Below are 17556 nucleotides of genomic sequence, written 5' to 3'. Positions count from 1 at the left end.
AAAGCGATTAACTAATATCGCCCGTTGTAGACAGAACCACTCAAAAAAAAAATAATACAATTATTTTATTTACACGAAAAAAAGGAGCACTGGCTGCCAGGACCTTCGGCTCAAGATAATCTTAAGTAACTGCGAAGAATATGATATTTGAATTTAAACTAAAGTTTAAGTTATACATGATCCATTCTCAGTTCTGAACCTATTTCGCAATTGGTTAACTTTAAATGCACCCTGTATTTAACCTACAATAACAAATACTGAACAACATAGTTCGCAAATGCAATGAATCACTTAAAATAATACAAACTGGATAGTAATTTTAGAACATACAAACATGAGACATGAAATTCTTTCATTTCATAGCATTTATGAGTATGTAGATATGTATTTTATTAAATATTTACGCATTTGTGGGCACGTAATTCGATGTTTATTCACCTACTGACGTTGGCTTTTCACATATTCACACTTCATTTCATGTTCTCCTATGAGGTTTACCAAGTATTGTATATATATGTATGTATGTATGTAGTACATACATACCTACAGCTTGAAACTACGTAGTAGTATTATATATACAAATATCGACATATGTAAGCACATATATAATATATAAAAATATATGTATGTACATATATAATAATATATGTATATATGTAGAAGTTCAAGCCCAATTTTTAACATGTTTGTGGCAATCGCTGCCTTCAATTATCACTTCTTTTGTGAAAAGTGAATTGTAAAACAAGACGGGCTTAAAAGGTTTATAAACAATGAGGCTTTTGCGGTTTTGGCTCACACTTTTGGATGTTTTTTTTTTTTTTTTACTTTATTCATATTCCTCTGCTCAGCTTTGATAAGTTGCTCATCTCAGTCTCAGTTTCTAACGCGCACCTTCACGAAACGGTAGTGTACAATCTTATATACTATAGCTTAAAACATAGGTGTGTCAATAATAATTGTCAATGTAATGAAAATATGAAAACTATCGCCCTTACTTATTCGAGTTGTATTTTTCGTGACATTATTCGTTTCCGCTGAATCTGAGTTGGAACCAAAGCTAAAAAACGAAAACTTAAAGGTAAAGCTCAAGGCGCTAGTTTGATAATAAATTATTGTGGTTATTTCGGGATCAAATAGCTTTGTCAATGAACTATACGCTAAGCGAAGCAGCGACTTTTTCTTTAATTTAGTGAAAGCTTCTTTGTTTTTGACTGCGTTTTAAGTATAAAAAACTTTCAAAAGTAATTGTTCCAAATTCAAAGATAAAAAGTAAAATTGATTGTGCTGCTTTATTCGTTCCTCAGTGAAAAAGAAATGTTGACAATGAAAATAATTGTAAAGTCTTGCCAGAACATGATTAATCTGCTGTGAATCTTCACTCTGGTGGTTTCCGCTCTTCCGCTTTCTGTGCAATGTATCTAGAACTGGATTCCCAAATCATCAATCACATCTTTGCTCTATACTTGGACTAACCAACTTGTAACGATCCTGCTTGGTTTAGGCCTCTCCCTAACTATTTATGTATTTACTTTACAAATCCGAAAGATTTATTGAATTAGAGAATTAATAGAAATTAATAAACATATTGAACAGGTTATTTATGAACTATTGAACGATTTTAATGATGTAAAATTTCAATGTCGTCAAGATTTAGAGTATAAATTAGCGTTTAACTTTATATAATATATGAAAAAATAGACACGCAAAAGTTCAATCAAGTAGACCGGTTTTTTATTGCATTTATTTGTTCAAAGCCTAACAATAAGTAATAAAATCTTAAATATAGTATATTTAAAACTAGACAAACTCAGGGTTCTAGTGGAGCCTGTTGGGTTATACGAAGGCTGGTGGATCTTTCTTTTAAAGCGGAACTGACTACATGACGACGAGGAAGCATCGAAAGCCGGCGTGCGGAACTTTAATCCTCTAAACCTAACCTAACCCTAACTCATATCTCACCCACGGATTAAATATTACTTCATGGAAGAGAGAAAGATTTTAGGTCTTATCTACCACACAGTCTGACTGACGCCTAATGTACTGATATATATACATATACACTAACATAGTTTGTCTTAATTAGAGCTGACGATTCGCTGACAGCTTCCTTTTACCAAAGACTGACACATACTATAAGTACTGCCAAATTTTCCACCAAAATACTACTTTGAAGTGAAGTTTTTCTTGTCCCTTACTTTTGGAAAACGAGGCCATTGGAACGTAGCCGCTATATTCTTAATAGAGCATTATATAGTTTGTTTGCTTTACCCGAAGTATAGGCCAGGTATTCCTTACATTTTAATTTGGAATCCAATATTATTTTCATATATTTCAGCTGCGGGTGTGCAATAATGTCGCATCCATTGTAGAGAGTTTAAGGATCAGCGTTCCGACAAATGAGCAACTGCTTGGCACAAAAACGATGTATACAAGATTTCAATCAAAAACTGAGTCACCAGTTCGCATATACAGATGAACAGACAGACGGCCAAATTGATCGTCTATATACACATTTTATTGGGACTTCAACGTTTCGTTCTCGGTGTAAAAAACTTATTCGCAAACTTCAAATACGTTTTTTATAGAACAAGCTTAACAAAAAATATTAACTATAATATATTTCCATCTATGACTGAGACAGCAACAACATGACTGTGAACTTTCGGAGCTTGAACTATTCTGTAGGCCAAAAGAAATATCACTTATTTTCACATCGTTTTTGAGAAAGCAACAAAATGTTACAATTCTACTACCCCACAAATCTAATGTAAGGAAAGATTTGCGACTGTTGTGCTAAGAGATGTATGGGGTATTCGAGGCTAGCAAAAAACAGCCTTAACAGCCGTAATATAATACCGGAAGAATCAGAGTGCTATTTCTCACCCTGTAAATATTTTTCCATAACTATAAATTTGTATGCCATATGAAAAACTGTAAACATATTATATATGCAGTCTTGTTACACAGCGTCGCACATAAAACAAAAAAAAGAACACTTAATCAAGTAGTATCCAATTGAGTTGTTATACTTTTTTGTAAGAGGATCGGGCGGCACTTCATTCGCTTACAAAATATGGTTGACATCTCCGCAGTTAATCGGTTTTTGGCAATTCCCCGAATACTGCCAATGTGCAGCGTGTAAAGAAAGACAATAAAATATGAACATATGGAAAAACTGACTATTTTGTATAAAGTCACAAGCCGTACTTATTTGTATTTGTCTCGGTAAGCATTAATAGAGACGAACAAAAGCCCGTTGCAAAAAATTTCACACTTTAGGAAAAAAATGAGTAGGGGAAAAGCAAAGTAAATTTACTTGGAAGTAACTTTGGGTAAGACGTCCAAAAAATGCAGTATTTCAGCCAAATACACTGCAAAACCTTTTAAGTATAGTGAAAGCGTCATGCTATGAGGACCTCTGGTGTTATGCGAGTTCTCTGCATTGGATAAAAGAAAATATGGACACATTGTTACATCCGATTACTCAAAGAAGTTATGCTCCCTCTTACAAAATGGAGGATGTCTCTACTTTGAAAGTTTTATCAGAACTCCCTAGCACGAAATTGGTTTCTTCACTTTAAAATAGTTATTTTATTCCGGCTTTCTAAATATCCGGACCTGACTTCTATAGAATATAGAATGGAGAATTTTCAAACAAAATACTTAAAACATTAGGTCGAAAACTAGTAATCAAAAGTCTTGCGGTATTTTTATTGAATTTTCAATTGACCGATGCTACGGCTGCTACTATGCCGGTCTCTTTCGACCAATTCAGCGATTTTATCGCAATTTTCGACGACAGGCCTTCCGGAGCGTGGCGCATCCTCTACACGACCACCTCTACACCAGAACGAAAACGTTGAAAGCATCTTTGTGCGGTTGAACTGGAAACTGTATCGGGTCCATAAACTGCACAAATTTTATTGGCGGCTTGAGATGCATTTCAGCTTTTATCTGTTATGCTGTATTTTTTCTTTAGTTTGTTTTAGTATTTTTTCTTTAGTTTGCTCCATGTTTGCGACACTATAACTCACGAACGGCTTAAAAGAAACGACGATCAATCAAACACGTGTTAGCGCGTGAAATGAGCTTTCCATATAGCATGACCCGATGCGACGAATAAAACTAGAACTACGCGCTCTCAGCGCCAACTAGCGAAAATACCGCAAGACTTTTTTGACAAAAAAGTTGAAAAATATCCAAGAAGCTCCTGGTCCATACCCCAGATTAATTGTGCCTCCCTGGTGGACCCTACACAAAAAGGTGTCGTGCAATGTTAATAAACAATGGTTATTCAACAAAATATCAAAAAATATGTAACAATAACAACAACAATTTTACCTTGCGTTTTAATCATATTTATTAATTATTTGAAGTATTTTCTGTTCTCTAGCAAAGTGATGCACTAACCATTAAGATTTAATTTTAAACAATAAAATGGCTTTGATTTAGTATATTCTTGCAACCAGTTGCTACAGAGTATCATAATCTTGCTCACCTAATGGTTGTACATATAAAAATATAAGAAAGTGGGATAGATATAGGRTTATATATATATAAATGATCAGGGTGACGAGAAAAGTTGAAATCCGATTGCAAGCTGTGACTTGAGTAAAAATTGAGATATCTTGATGAAACTTATGTAGGTTTCTTAGTACAAAAACAAAAATCGAGTTCGTAGATGGGCATATTCGGACCACTGTAGAACTGTTTAATGGACTTTTGTTTTTAACAGCGACTATTCAAATTTTTTGTCCGATACTGTATGTAAATATATGTTCCTCATGACTACATTCCAAATTTAATTATTTCCAAAGCATCATCGCACATTTCACATCTCCAGCTTCGTTCAGCTCAATAATTCTCTGAATGTCAAGTGCTTCTACACAGGGACACTTATCGGCGGCCGCACTGCAGCCAGTTGCAACTGAAAGTACACAAGACCACATGACCAGTAGTATAGCGAACATTCTTGCTATCAAAATACGCTGCGTAAACAATTTTAAGATTTGCTTATTTATTATTCGAGCTTTGTTTTGATCAGCATATTTATTTTTTCTGTTTATAAGTGTCCATTCGCACAGTTCATATAAAAGTTTATATGTAAGTCTTTATAACCGTATGTGCCATGAGAAAATGAGGTATGCTCAGAATGAGTTCGCGATTAGTTGCAAAGGAACATTTGTCTAAGCATTCTTTGAATCTTTTTATGGATAATGAACATTTCATTCGAGCATGTCCCATGAAGAGACTAATAACAGTCATACTTTATACTCGAAAGACTGCAAATGGATGTCAACTATTCCAACACTTTATAGCTAATCAATCTTAATCAAATCATCAATATTTTCTTCTTGAACCGAGGAACACCTAATTGTATCTTAAAGGTACGAGTTTGACACTAATGCGTTCCCAATTGTACCTTATAGAGAATAATCTTTTCCAAGACTTCTCATACCATTTACGCTGGGTGTACTTCATACTCACATATACACATTTTGTACTGACTTTACTTTCCGTTTCAGGTACTGGCCACATAGGACTTAAGTTTACATTTCACTGCTGCCACAACAGTTTCTTAAGTGACGCGCTGAAGTTCGGAGTCCCAGTTGGCATAATTCTCAAAAATGAAGAAGAAAAGCAGGTAAATAAACTTGAAATAAATTTATTGCAGCAAACGCGCCAAATAAGAATTTTTTAGGAATTACACCACACATTCGGTGCAAGATTAAGAAATTTAATTAAATAGTCGATTAATATATTAATATACTCCAAATAACTGAATTCCTGTTGCTGCAGTTTGTGCTATCTAGTTTTGAAAAAGCAATCAAAAATATAAAAATAAGAGTTAATTACTTTATCAAAAAAAAAAATCAGTAAAATTAACAAAGAAATTTGTGATTTATCTATGGCTAAGGCAACATCCCTTCGAAGAAATAAAATCGAATTATCACAAGTGATAATAACATATGATATGGTCCAAACAACGAAATGAAGACACCGCATAAGTTAATGAGATGAACATATATTGATGGAGTAAGTGAGACCAAATCTTTAAAGATAATCAGAAATTTTGTGAAACATTTTCCGTTAAAATCAGAAATAATTCAGCTATAAATTATTATAAAAGTTATTCCGCGAAATAAAATACGTTAATCCTCACTTAATCACCTTACATACAATATACACTAACCATAAAACAAAAAAATGGGAGAGCGGCAATAGCAAATTTCGTATATTTAAATCATCGATAAATAAAAAATAAGAACAATTGTAAAAAACTTTAAAGATATTCAAGACCTCAACAACTTACCGAAAGTGTCCATTGCGTTCACATTTTTGGAAAATTCAACAATGTTCTGCAGAGGAATCTATCCAAAGTGATATTTATATATAAATATATATATATATTATATAAGATATATATTATATAAGAAGGTTAAGTTCGAAGATAGGCAAAATCGGGACGTGGCAGTGGCACAAAATGGCGAAAACCGAAAACCTTTAAAGTGTCATAACTAAGCTATAAATAAAGACATTGAAGTGAAATTTGGCACAAAGGATCGCATTACGTAATTTTTTTGGAAAAGTGGGCGAGGCGCCACCCCCTACTAACTTTTTTGTACATATCTCAGAAACTACTATAGCTATGTCAACCAAACTGTATAGAGTTGTTTCTTTTAGGCATTTCCATATACAGTTCAAAAATGGAAGAAATCGGATAATAACCACGCCCACCTCCCATACAAAGGTTWTGTTGAAAATCACTAAAAGTATGTTAACCGACTAACAAAAAACGTCAGAAACACTAGATTTTACGGAAGAAATATCGGAAAGAAGCTGCACCCAGGCTTTCTTTAAAAATTGAAAATGGGCGTGGCGTCGCCCACTTATGGACCAAAAACCATATCTCAGGAAGTACTCTACCAATTTGAATGAAATTCGGAATATGATATTTTCTTAACACCCTGATAACATGTACGAAATATGGGTGAAATATAACGCTATTTTGTATTCCATCTTATGCCTTCTCTGTATAATATATACATTAGAAACCAATGATGATAGCAGAATAAAACTTTACATAAATACGGTATTTGAGCTGAGGTATCCCTTGTGGAAAAATTGTCGTGATCGGACTATAACTTTTCAAAGTCCCTGATATTGAACACGAAGAACTCAGTGCCTTACCTAACCTAACCTAATTTTTCACCGGAAATATCGACGAGTAGAGTTGAAATCTGGATGCCTGTCTATCTGTCCGTGCAAGCTGTAACTTGAGTAAAAATTGAGATATCTTGATGAAACTTGTCATGCGAGAGTATAAAATGTTCGGTGACACCCGAACTTAGCCCTTCCTTACTTGTTTTTATTAATATTGCGCACACTCCAACCACTTATGCCCATTTCACAAGCTATTTCACGTTTAGAAATTTATTTTTATATGAAACTATGATTTCTGCTTTCTTCTCTATTTACAACACTGTGCAAAATCTAACGGTTTTAGAAATAACGGCATACTAATTCAGCTGCATAACAAGTAAGTCAAACAAGACAAACATAGAATTTTGAGCGAATGGTGACACTTCAAAAATTTAATATAATATTAGAAAATTTTCGACTGCGTGTTTTTTTTTTTTATGGTCATACAAATTAAAGAAAGGAAAGGAAGTCGCATTTAGTTTCTAATACCAATTAATTTTTTATATATTTAACTCATATTAAAAATATTCCATTTCAGCAAATCTACCGAAGTTCTCCTGGGTAATTGTGAAAATGTACACATTGACGATTCAGGCACAATATTACCCAGCGAGATCTCCGCAGCCACAAATCTCCTTGACAACAATAACACAATCGCCATAAAAACGCAAAGTCAAGACACAAGGCTCGACATTGAACTTCCGCCTTCAGGTGGGAGAGCAAATAAAACACTCGCTGATATAGCAAATGCACCATCGATTTTCCGCCACCCACCGCCGCCTTGGTATCGCAACTGGACAACCGCTGGCATCGTGCTTTGTGTAATCTACAATTTGACCATAGTATTACTCCTAGTTATGGGTTTCTTCAAATTCCGCCAAAGCTGAAGCGTATTAAATTGTCTAATTTAAAATCACATTCCATAAATTTTTTCCAGTGTAAAGAATACTTTAATTTTTCATCATATCCATATAGTATTATAAGGCCATATTAAACGATTAAATTATACACATACATATATATACACTTATATTTGGTATTTACACAATTTAGCACTGCATAGTTTTTTCACGTAACAATTCTATAATCAATAACAATTTCAATAATTTTATACTCAACGCAAATTCTTGCTGAACACTTCGAACCAAATGAAAATGAGCGCCAAGACAAAATATCCCAACAATAGTAGGACTATGGTTGTGGGATCAGCGGAGAAAATCGAATGAATCAGCGCCACTGAGCCAGCCATGAGTACCACGAAGAGAAAGCAGACCACCATCACCGTTGCAGTATCTCGATACCAAGCCAAACTTGGATCGGGCGGTGCCGGGCGCACCACCTTCGAAGGGCGATATTCCTGAAGGTATTGCGTCTCGAAGCCGCTGCTAAAATCGACATCATCGAATGCTGGTGCCTGCTTGGCTTTCTCCGCATCCACATCCATGGACATAGTATTTAATTATTATTGATTTCCAACAATAATATGCAAATCTAATTTGTTTTGCTTTGAACCCCAGTTACTGTGACTAATACGCTGAGAAATGGTGAAGCCGATTATGACCGATGCCTTCCGTCACTACTTCCACGCCTATGCGGTCACTTATACTGCCTATCAGCACCTCAATACATCGATTTCGAAGGTGGCGGCTGTGCTTTCAACAACAATAGCTAATTCTGGGTGATAAGTATTACAGTTGAGACCCACAATTAGCCTACATTTCTAATAGTAAACTTAGTATAGCGACAACAAACAATAACTTTTGTATTTAGTAAAAACGTTTTCACAGTTATCTGAACACTTCGTTATCGATTCATTGCGTTTTTGTTCGTAAACATTCTGATTAGATAGTATGTTATAGTGCTCCCATATACCGAGATGGTGCCAATTGCACTAAGAATGCACTTAACCATGATTTACAAGATGTTTGCTTCTTCGCGCTTCTTCTCTCACATGGGTTGGGCCTCGTCTTTCGAACCCTAATAATTCAAGTTTTACAGCAGAGAATCTCCCAGATTTGGCAGAGTCAAACGTTTTCTAAGCGTTATTTTAAAGGTTATTTATTTGTGCGTTTGTACATTCGTTATGGGATTTGAATCCATAGCTCACCGTGTGGTTATCATGCACTGAATGTAATCTACTCGAAATAATGTTGCTGTACCGGAGTTGAGTACACTATTTGAACAACTGTCTAGAGTCAGAGTCACAGTTGTAGTGATTAAAAAAGTATTAACGAGTAAACAAAATTTTTTCTCAACTATTTGCATTTAATATAGCCTCAAGTCTATATGTATAGGTTGGAAAACATTGGAAAATGTAGATAATGTAAATTTGACAGCTGACATTTTATAAGCAACTTTAAATATTAAATAAATATTTCACTAAGTATTAACTGGATAAATTACGTCGGGTGATTAAACTTAGAATATTTAGCTGAACGCCTGTTGCTCTCATGTCCACTTATAATTTATACTGTCTTTTTTCTTGGATAACATTACTATATTCGACAGGGTATTAGACCAAACAGTTTTCTGGAGAGATTGATTCGTAACTAGGAAAGTGATATTTTTTCATTTTTCGAAGCGAAAGTCCGCTTTCGAAGTTTGAATTTTATCTTATTTCATATTTCCTCATATTTCAATGTTATAATACTATGTAATATTTTATAGATGCCATAAGAGGCCTAATCAAAAAACCGTTATCGACTGTTATACTTCGAACCTAAAACTCTACACATATATTTCATTTCCCCCAACGGTATATTATCTATGTTTACTATGGTAAATGTGTTGTGTTTAAAAAGAAAAAATAAAACGCAAAACTCAGCTCAATTATAAAGATAAGGGTTTGCCTTATATGTTTTAAATATGATTTCAATAAATAAATTCTAGCCGAAAGGTCGAATTTTTAACGATTATCGGCGTTCCTTCCAAGACGTCAAGCGGCTTTCGATAGCCGCACAAAAAATTACCCACTGTTTTAAATCGTACGATCTTAGGAACCGAAGATCGTCCAAATCAACATTCTCCTATTTAGGTTCTATAGTGTTCCTCATTACCTTTATTTTTGATTAAATATGGGATTACCTCTGCTTATAGATCACACCAAACAGCGACTTTTTAAGAATAAAATGGTATCTCAGTTAAGGCTTTTGAATTATCATCGTTCAAGTAACAGCTGTCAAAAAGAATAACTCTGAGAGAAGTATTGCCTCATTGAAACAACACGTCTAAAAATGGCATTTATATTTGTTTACTGCGATAAAAACACATTCATTGATAGCATTCATTCGGATACACTAAAGATATTGTAAATAAGGTAGACTATTATGGTAGTATATATAGTACGGGTCTTTCCAATAGGAATGATATGATTTCTAAATTTCTTTTTGGCCATTTCTAATATATCATGATCTGCATTTTTTTTCATTGCATTCAGTAATGTTTACAAATTCATCGTATTGCCAATTATTCAATTTTATTTTTTTTTCTTTTTTTTTTTCAAAATAATCGTTCTAAGAACGTAACTTTTGGTGGGCTTTTGCCTTTTATGGTCGTAATTTATCTACCTGTGCTCGTCATTCCTCAAATTGTTGCGTGCATTTTCTTTCCATAATGTTTAAGTGCCAATAGGACAAAGTACCGCTCGAAGTAATGAAAATATCACTGTCATTCAGGTAAGTGTTGCTAAAGACCGTAATTTTTGGACTTGAAGACGTTCCCAAGAATTGGCCTGGCGGAGTTTGAGAAAGGATTTTGCTTGCATCCGTATGAAATTGTGCTGAAACTATTGGACCACCGTAAACGTCGTGAATTTGTTGATTTTATTTTAAGCAACTTGGAAAATCATTTTCTCGGATGAGGCTCATTTTCATCTGAGTGGTGCAGAAATCAAAACTGTCAATTCTGGTGAGAAGAAAATCGAAAAATTATTCTTGAATAACCATTACGTTGACCAAAATTGACAGTTTGGTGTGGTTCTTGGTCTTGTGGAATTTTCGGTTCGTACTTCTTTTCAAATGAAGCTGGTGAGACTTTTACTGTCAATAAAGAACGATATATAGTAGATCGCTGATAAACCACTTTTTATGGGCGTAATTGGAAGAAGTTTATCCTGGTAACATTTGGTTCCAACAAGAAGGTCGGTACGGGGTTATGTGCCACACACCACTTGAACGATCGAATTATTGCGAGAAAGCTTGGAGATTCGTTTATTTTAAGAGTTGCGATTTAACACTATTATAATACTTTTGTGGGGTTATTTGAAGTCATTGGTCTTTAGCAATAAAGCAGACTCTCTTCAAGATTTAGAAGTCAATATTGAACGTGCTTTTCATGACATACAACTTTATTTAGTGGATACAGTACTCGAGTACTGGGTTCATTGAATTCGTGCTGCAAAAGAAGTGATGGGGGCCATTCGAATGATGTTATATTCAAAACTTTACTGTATCGATTGTACTACTCTTCAATTAAAAACATTTAAATTTCCTTAACAACTAGTTTGACTGTTTTTTATTGAAATAATAACGCTCTTATTGGAAAACCTTTTATATACTATGTACATAAGTATGTAGAAATTAGTGATCCCCAGCAGTATACTTAAAAATTCGTTTCGAATAATATTTGTTTTTTATTTATTTGCGGTTCAAGTGATTTTACGATTTTTCACTTTCTTCCTTTTGTGTACTCAACTAATTCGATGTGTTAATTAAACAACTACAAGCATGTACGACTTGAAGCGTTATGTTAGAACTAACATTTACACATACTTAAATACGATTAGGTAGAAGGCGATTTATATTTAGAACAAAGGAAGGTCTGGTGATAAATAATCATTAATATGTGAGTAAAACTTCGAAATTATATATAAATATTGTTAAATTATATGATCCTGATAGATATGCCGAGAAACACGCATATTCCGAGTTAAACCCAATGACTCAGTTATTGGTGTCTTATTGGGCACAAATTGATCAATACATGTCGCATCGTTCAACTGGTTTTATTGTCGGCATGTTGAAATTAAGAGTTGAAATGCCAAAAAAGATAAAAAAAAATATTATTCAGTCGTATTTAAACGTAATTGAATTGTTGAAGCAAGCGTAACTGTCTTATCAGAATTGTTTAACACGTCGCAACAATAAATCAATAACAATTTAGATTCATAAATATATTTCATTATGTGTCCGTACATATATATGTATGTACATTGCGCATTATATAATATACATATTATGTATGTTATGTGCACTTCAAACGCTTGATATAAAACGCTTATCTCCTCTTGCCTTTTATACTCCCGCAACATGTCGCTTTGGAGTATAATTGTTTTGTTCACCTAATGGTTGCTTGTAACACCTAAAACTAATCAAGTAAGTAAGGCGGTRGGAGTTCATATAATATTTGTTCCGGATGAATTTGGTTGTCGAGATCGGGGCCAAGCCCACTTTTTCAAAAATTTTTGTCCACAGGTGCCCCTTGCTGCTATGATCTCCTGTGCCAAATAACATTTTTACTCGTACATCATAATTTAGTGCTTAGTTATGACACTTTATAGGTTCTCGGTTAATGGCGATCCGATTTTTTGGGTCAAGATATATCAACTTTTACTCAATTTACAGCTTACACGGACTATCACCCGAATTTCAAATTTTCTCGTCATTCTGATCATTTACATTGGGTAGTCGAAAAAGTATTTTCGTATTTCTTATCAAACTTCAACACGTCTTGCAATTTTTCCGCTCGAGATATTATCTTATCAGTCTAATACTTTCATCAGGGTAAATCGAAATTTCGAAATTTTCAGAACGGAGCGAGTTGTTGGGCTACACGAACTTATACAGCCTCGTCTCCGCAAACTTCTGGAATAGTTTTTGTTTAGCACCGTATCGAAGATGGAAGATCAAAACCACCGTTTTCGACATATTTTACCATTTTGTTATCGAAAGAGTAAAAAGCAGTTCAGACAAAGCGAAGATCATGTGATGTTTACGCAGATGGTGTGTTGACCGAACGCAAATGCCAAAATATGTTTTCGGTCCCTCGATTTCGTTGTGGATAAGATAATGTCGTTGGTCGATGTAAATCGTCGAATAATACGAGATCGCGACCGATCTAGTATTTATTTGTAAGCTGGACATATGAGTTTCTCATAATTCTTACAAAAAGAAATTTGCTTCATCGCATTAACGACTGTGACTTGCTCATCAAACATTAAACGCGTGATCTATTTTTAAAGCGCATTGTTGCTGGCAACGAAAAGTGAGTTATTCACAAATATGTAAAGTGCAAAAGATCAGGGATAAGAATAAACCAGCAAAACCACTTCCAAGAACAATGGTCAATAAAAAGTTTAATTTGTCTGTTTGGTGGGATTTCAAAGATATCGTTGTTGAGCTTTTCTTCCCGACAACAATTAATTCTGATGTGTATTGTGATCAGCTGGACAAATTTTGTAATGTACTCAAACAGAAGAAGCCCGCATTGATCAATAAAAAAGGGGATCGAGATAATGCGCAACCTCATGCAAGTTTGATGGTCCACCGAAAGTTTTTGCAGTCTGAATGGGATGTGCTATCACACCCACCAGTCGTGGCACCTTCGGATTATTACTTCCACCAGCAACAGTTAAGCATTTTATGAGCATAGATTCAATATCTTTCCTGAAAGATTGAATCAAAATGGAGAATATACAATTTCAAAAAATGCTTCACAGAATAAAACTGGTATTTAAAAAACTTCAATTACTTAGTGAACGACCTGATCTATATATGTATATACATATATAAATGATCAGTATAATATGCTGACTGTCCGTCGATCTTTAAATCCGCTAACTATTCCGCCGATATCCCAGCACTATAGCATAAGCTGCCATACAAACGGTACGAACAAAACCAAGTTCTTGTATAGAAATTTTTTTGATTGTGAAGGGTATTATAGCTTCGGTACAAACGAAGTAAACTTTTTTTTCCTGTTTAATTTTAAATTGGTTATACAATGGCTCTCAACCAATGCGATTATGGTCTTTAGGTTGTATTAGAGTAATAACTTTGCAACTGTCTTTTAAACTTATTTAAATGAATCTTATTTACTCTACTTTCCGCTGGCTGATCGGCTTCGTGCGATTTGTATTTTCTGTGCTTTGTGCTCACTCCCATCCGCGGAGAAAGTGATACGGTGTTGGCAATGGATATAGTACTCGTATTCTCGCTAGACAGCGTGTTGAGTTGCTTGCCACAGCGTTTGCACCAAAAACTTTTGATGGGAAAAGTTTGCGCGCATTCCGCGTCCGGGAGCTACAAAAACTGCTTCCTTACTTGTTTCTCATCCTCTGACAATACGAAGTCGGAGCTGAAAGAAATTTGATGCGTGCGCATTGCTGCCAAAACAGCGGCTAGCAAACCCCGACACTCATTGGCCGGCTTTGGTGTTGGCCGATAACCTTCGTAAGGCAGGTAATGGCAAGTGGAGTTCTTAAGACTGCAGGTACCAGGGAGTGAGGCCAATGCGTATACAAACAAAGGTGCTTTCAAAGATTTATGAGACGGAAACTATAAGATTAAAGTGAAATATTGAGAATTTGCTGGAGCAGAAGCAATTTTTTCACACCAAAAGCAGCGCGACTAGACTACAACGAAACTTGCCATTATGAAGATTGAAAGCTGTTGTTGTTGTTATCGAGTTTAGTTGAGTTACGAAAAAATGAAACTATAAATTATATTTGTAAGTAGTAGATGTACCGCAGAAATAGAAACCATAACTTATGGATGATGTTTATTTGATTAGTGGACTCTTCACTTTCACTTTGACTCGCAACGGTTTCTTCTAACTATTCCACTTGCTAAAATATTTATCACTAATCCCTTCGCACTTAATCAAACCATTACTACTAGTGAGCGTATTAATTACAGTTGCCAAGTCTGGCAGCCAAACGTGTTAACTAAGAGTTCAAGGCACTGTCAGTATTCTAGTTTTGCGGTTAAGGTTAATTAAAACATTGTTTGGGTCACTAGCAAAAGGCTTATCAGTTCATAGATCTTGCGGTTTTTGACTCACTCACAACATAGGATGATGGTTGGTTTCATCAAATTTGTTATAGCCAATATAAATATAGTCACCAAATCAACTTCGAATCGTATCTAAAGTCTCAACGTGCTATCTGTTAAGTTTTAATTATGAATTTTATAAACTTAGTTTATCTATTTCTTTTTACTTAACTCACAATCACAAGTACCCAGCAAAATTATTAATGGATATCAGACGAACGCCTTGTTGAGATCAGATTAGACTGTTTTCTGCTGTTCATTTCATTCAAACTCAGCATCTCAACAAGTTATTGTGCTCTGACCTCTAGTTACCGCGTTTGGATGAAACGTGTGTACTATATAATGTTTTCGCCTTTCATAAGCCCCTCCTCTATATATCTAAAAAATTTTTTTCAAAGACTTCCTGAATTCATCATAAACGACATAATATATTTATACCCTGAACAGGAACAGGGTATATTAAGTTCGCCACGAAGTTTGTAACACCCAGAAGGAAGCGTCGGAGACCCTATAAAGTATATACATATATAAATGATCAGTATGTTGAGGTGAGTCGATTTAGCCATGTCCGCCTGACGGACAGATTCGTCTATTTGTATATATAGGAACTAGTCCCACAGTTTTTAATATATCGTTGAAATTTTACAAACGCCATCTTCTCTTCAATAAGCTGCTCATTTGTTGGAACTGCCGATATCGGACCACTATAACATACAGCTGCCATACAAGCTGAACTGAACGATCGGAATCAAGTTCTTGTATGGAAAACTTTCATATTTGACAATGTAATCTCCGGAGAAATTGCTCAGATCGGTTAACTACAGAATATAGCTGCCGTACAAACCGAATGATCGAAACTTTCACATTTGACGATATATCTTCACGAAATTTGGTATGAGGTATTCTTCATAAAAATAATGTCAGGCAGGTAATATCGGAAGAAATTGTTTAGATCGGATCACTATAGCATATAGTTGCCATAGATCAAGGACTTGTATAGAAAACTTTCGCATTTGACGTGGTATCTTCACGAAGTTTGACATGGTTTACTGCTTAAGGTAATAATATAATCTCCGAAAAAATTGTTCAGATCGAATTACTATAGCATATAGTTGCCATAGATCAAGGACTTGTATAGAAAACTTTCGCATTTGACGTGGTATCTTCACGAAATTTAACATGGTTTACTGCTTAAGGTCTCTCCGAAAAAATTGTTCAGATCGGATTACTATAGCATATAGCTTCCATACAAGCTGCACATAGTTACTACAAGAAATGCACCTGTGAAGGGTATATTAGTTTCGGTGCAGCAGAAGTAAGTTAATCTTTTAATATCCAAATGGCAGCTGTTTATTTACGACGGGAAAAGTTCGTTTCGCGATTTCTACCAAGAAAAAAATGTAACGACAAATTTGCTTATAATATTATGTTCACAATGGATTCACGGCTAAGAAATCGTTGAAAATGTTGCAAAAGTGTTTTCGATAGTCCGCTTTATCACGAACAAAAGTATTTTAAGCGGCACAAAGCATCCTGTGAATATCGGGATATCATCGAAAACTTGGCTCATGCGAATCGCCCAACTCAATTAATGGCGGGCATATCAAAAAAACAAACAAAGAAACATTACTTGAAAATCGGCATGTTGGCATCAGAGAGAAAGCATAGGATCTCAACATCTTTTATGAATCGACTCAATACATTTTGGTTAATGTTGTGGTATGAAGCATGTCATTATTAAAACGACGTCGAGCAGAGGTCACAAAAGAAATTTATAGCTGAGAAACCCACACTTAAAACTCCTTATTACTGGGAGGGAATTTTGGAGTATTACTTAGAAAACTTATCAACTTTCGATTTGGTTATATTAAAATCAATTCTGATTATGTGGGGAGGATCACCTATATTCCACTTAGGCAGTTGCAAAGGTTTTTTAAACATTTCGAAATAGTAAAACCAAACTACCTTAATTCTCACCCAATTTTCGTGTCCTCTAACCAGTGTAGTATTTACCAATCTTTAAATTCGCTTTTGACAAAACTAAATACCTGTGGTACTGCGCCTATGCCGCTATGTCAGAACTTGCTAACTCCGCAAAGCTAATACGGTTGTGTAAGTTGACTTTGAGCAAAACCAAAATATCCGTCAGGCTCGGAAAGAACCTCTCCTCTCTCTCTTTAGCAAGTGAATCTATTCTTCTTCTTCTTAATTGGCGTAGACACCGCTTACGCGATTATAGCCGAGTTAACAACAGCGCGCAGTCGTTTCTTCTTTTCGCTACGTGGCGCCAATTGGATATTCCAAG

The 17556-nt window shown here is 34.9% G+C and overlaps 2 protein-coding genes across 2 annotated transcripts; one reads left to right on the top strand and one right to left on the bottom strand.

Annotated features, from left to right (window-relative positions):
* Window positions 1–902: 902 nt before the first annotated feature.
* LOC108969357 lies at window positions 903–8111 on the top strand. Its single transcript, XM_018934008.1, has 3 exons — window positions 903–1078; window positions 5526–5644; window positions 7742–8111. Exons 2-3 carry the CDS (start codon window positions 5628–5630, stop codon window positions 8088–8090), a joined length of 366 nt encoding a protein of 121 aa, XP_018789553.1. The 5' UTR covers window positions 903–1078; window positions 5526–5627; the 3' UTR covers window positions 8091–8111.
* A 114-nt stretch (window positions 8112–8225) lies between these two features.
* On the bottom strand, window positions 8226–8940 carry LOC108969358. Its single transcript, XM_018934009.1, has one exon. It carries the CDS (start codon window positions 8651–8653, stop codon window positions 8318–8320), a length of 336 nt encoding a protein of 111 aa, XP_018789554.1. The 5' UTR covers window positions 8654–8940; the 3' UTR covers window positions 8226–8317.
* Window positions 8941–17556: the final 8616 nt, after the last annotated feature.

This window comes from Bactrocera latifrons, unplaced genomic scaffold (assembly GCF_001853355.1).
Source record: "Bactrocera latifrons isolate USDA-ARS-PBARC rearing strain unplaced genomic scaffold, ASM185335v1 scaffold_25, whole genome shotgun sequence".
In the NCBI taxonomy this organism is placed as follows: domain Eukaryota; kingdom Metazoa; phylum Arthropoda; class Insecta; order Diptera; family Tephritidae; genus Bactrocera; species Bactrocera latifrons.
Note: the sequence above shows the minus strand (reverse complement) of the source record. Positions and strands in the feature narration are given on the sequence as shown.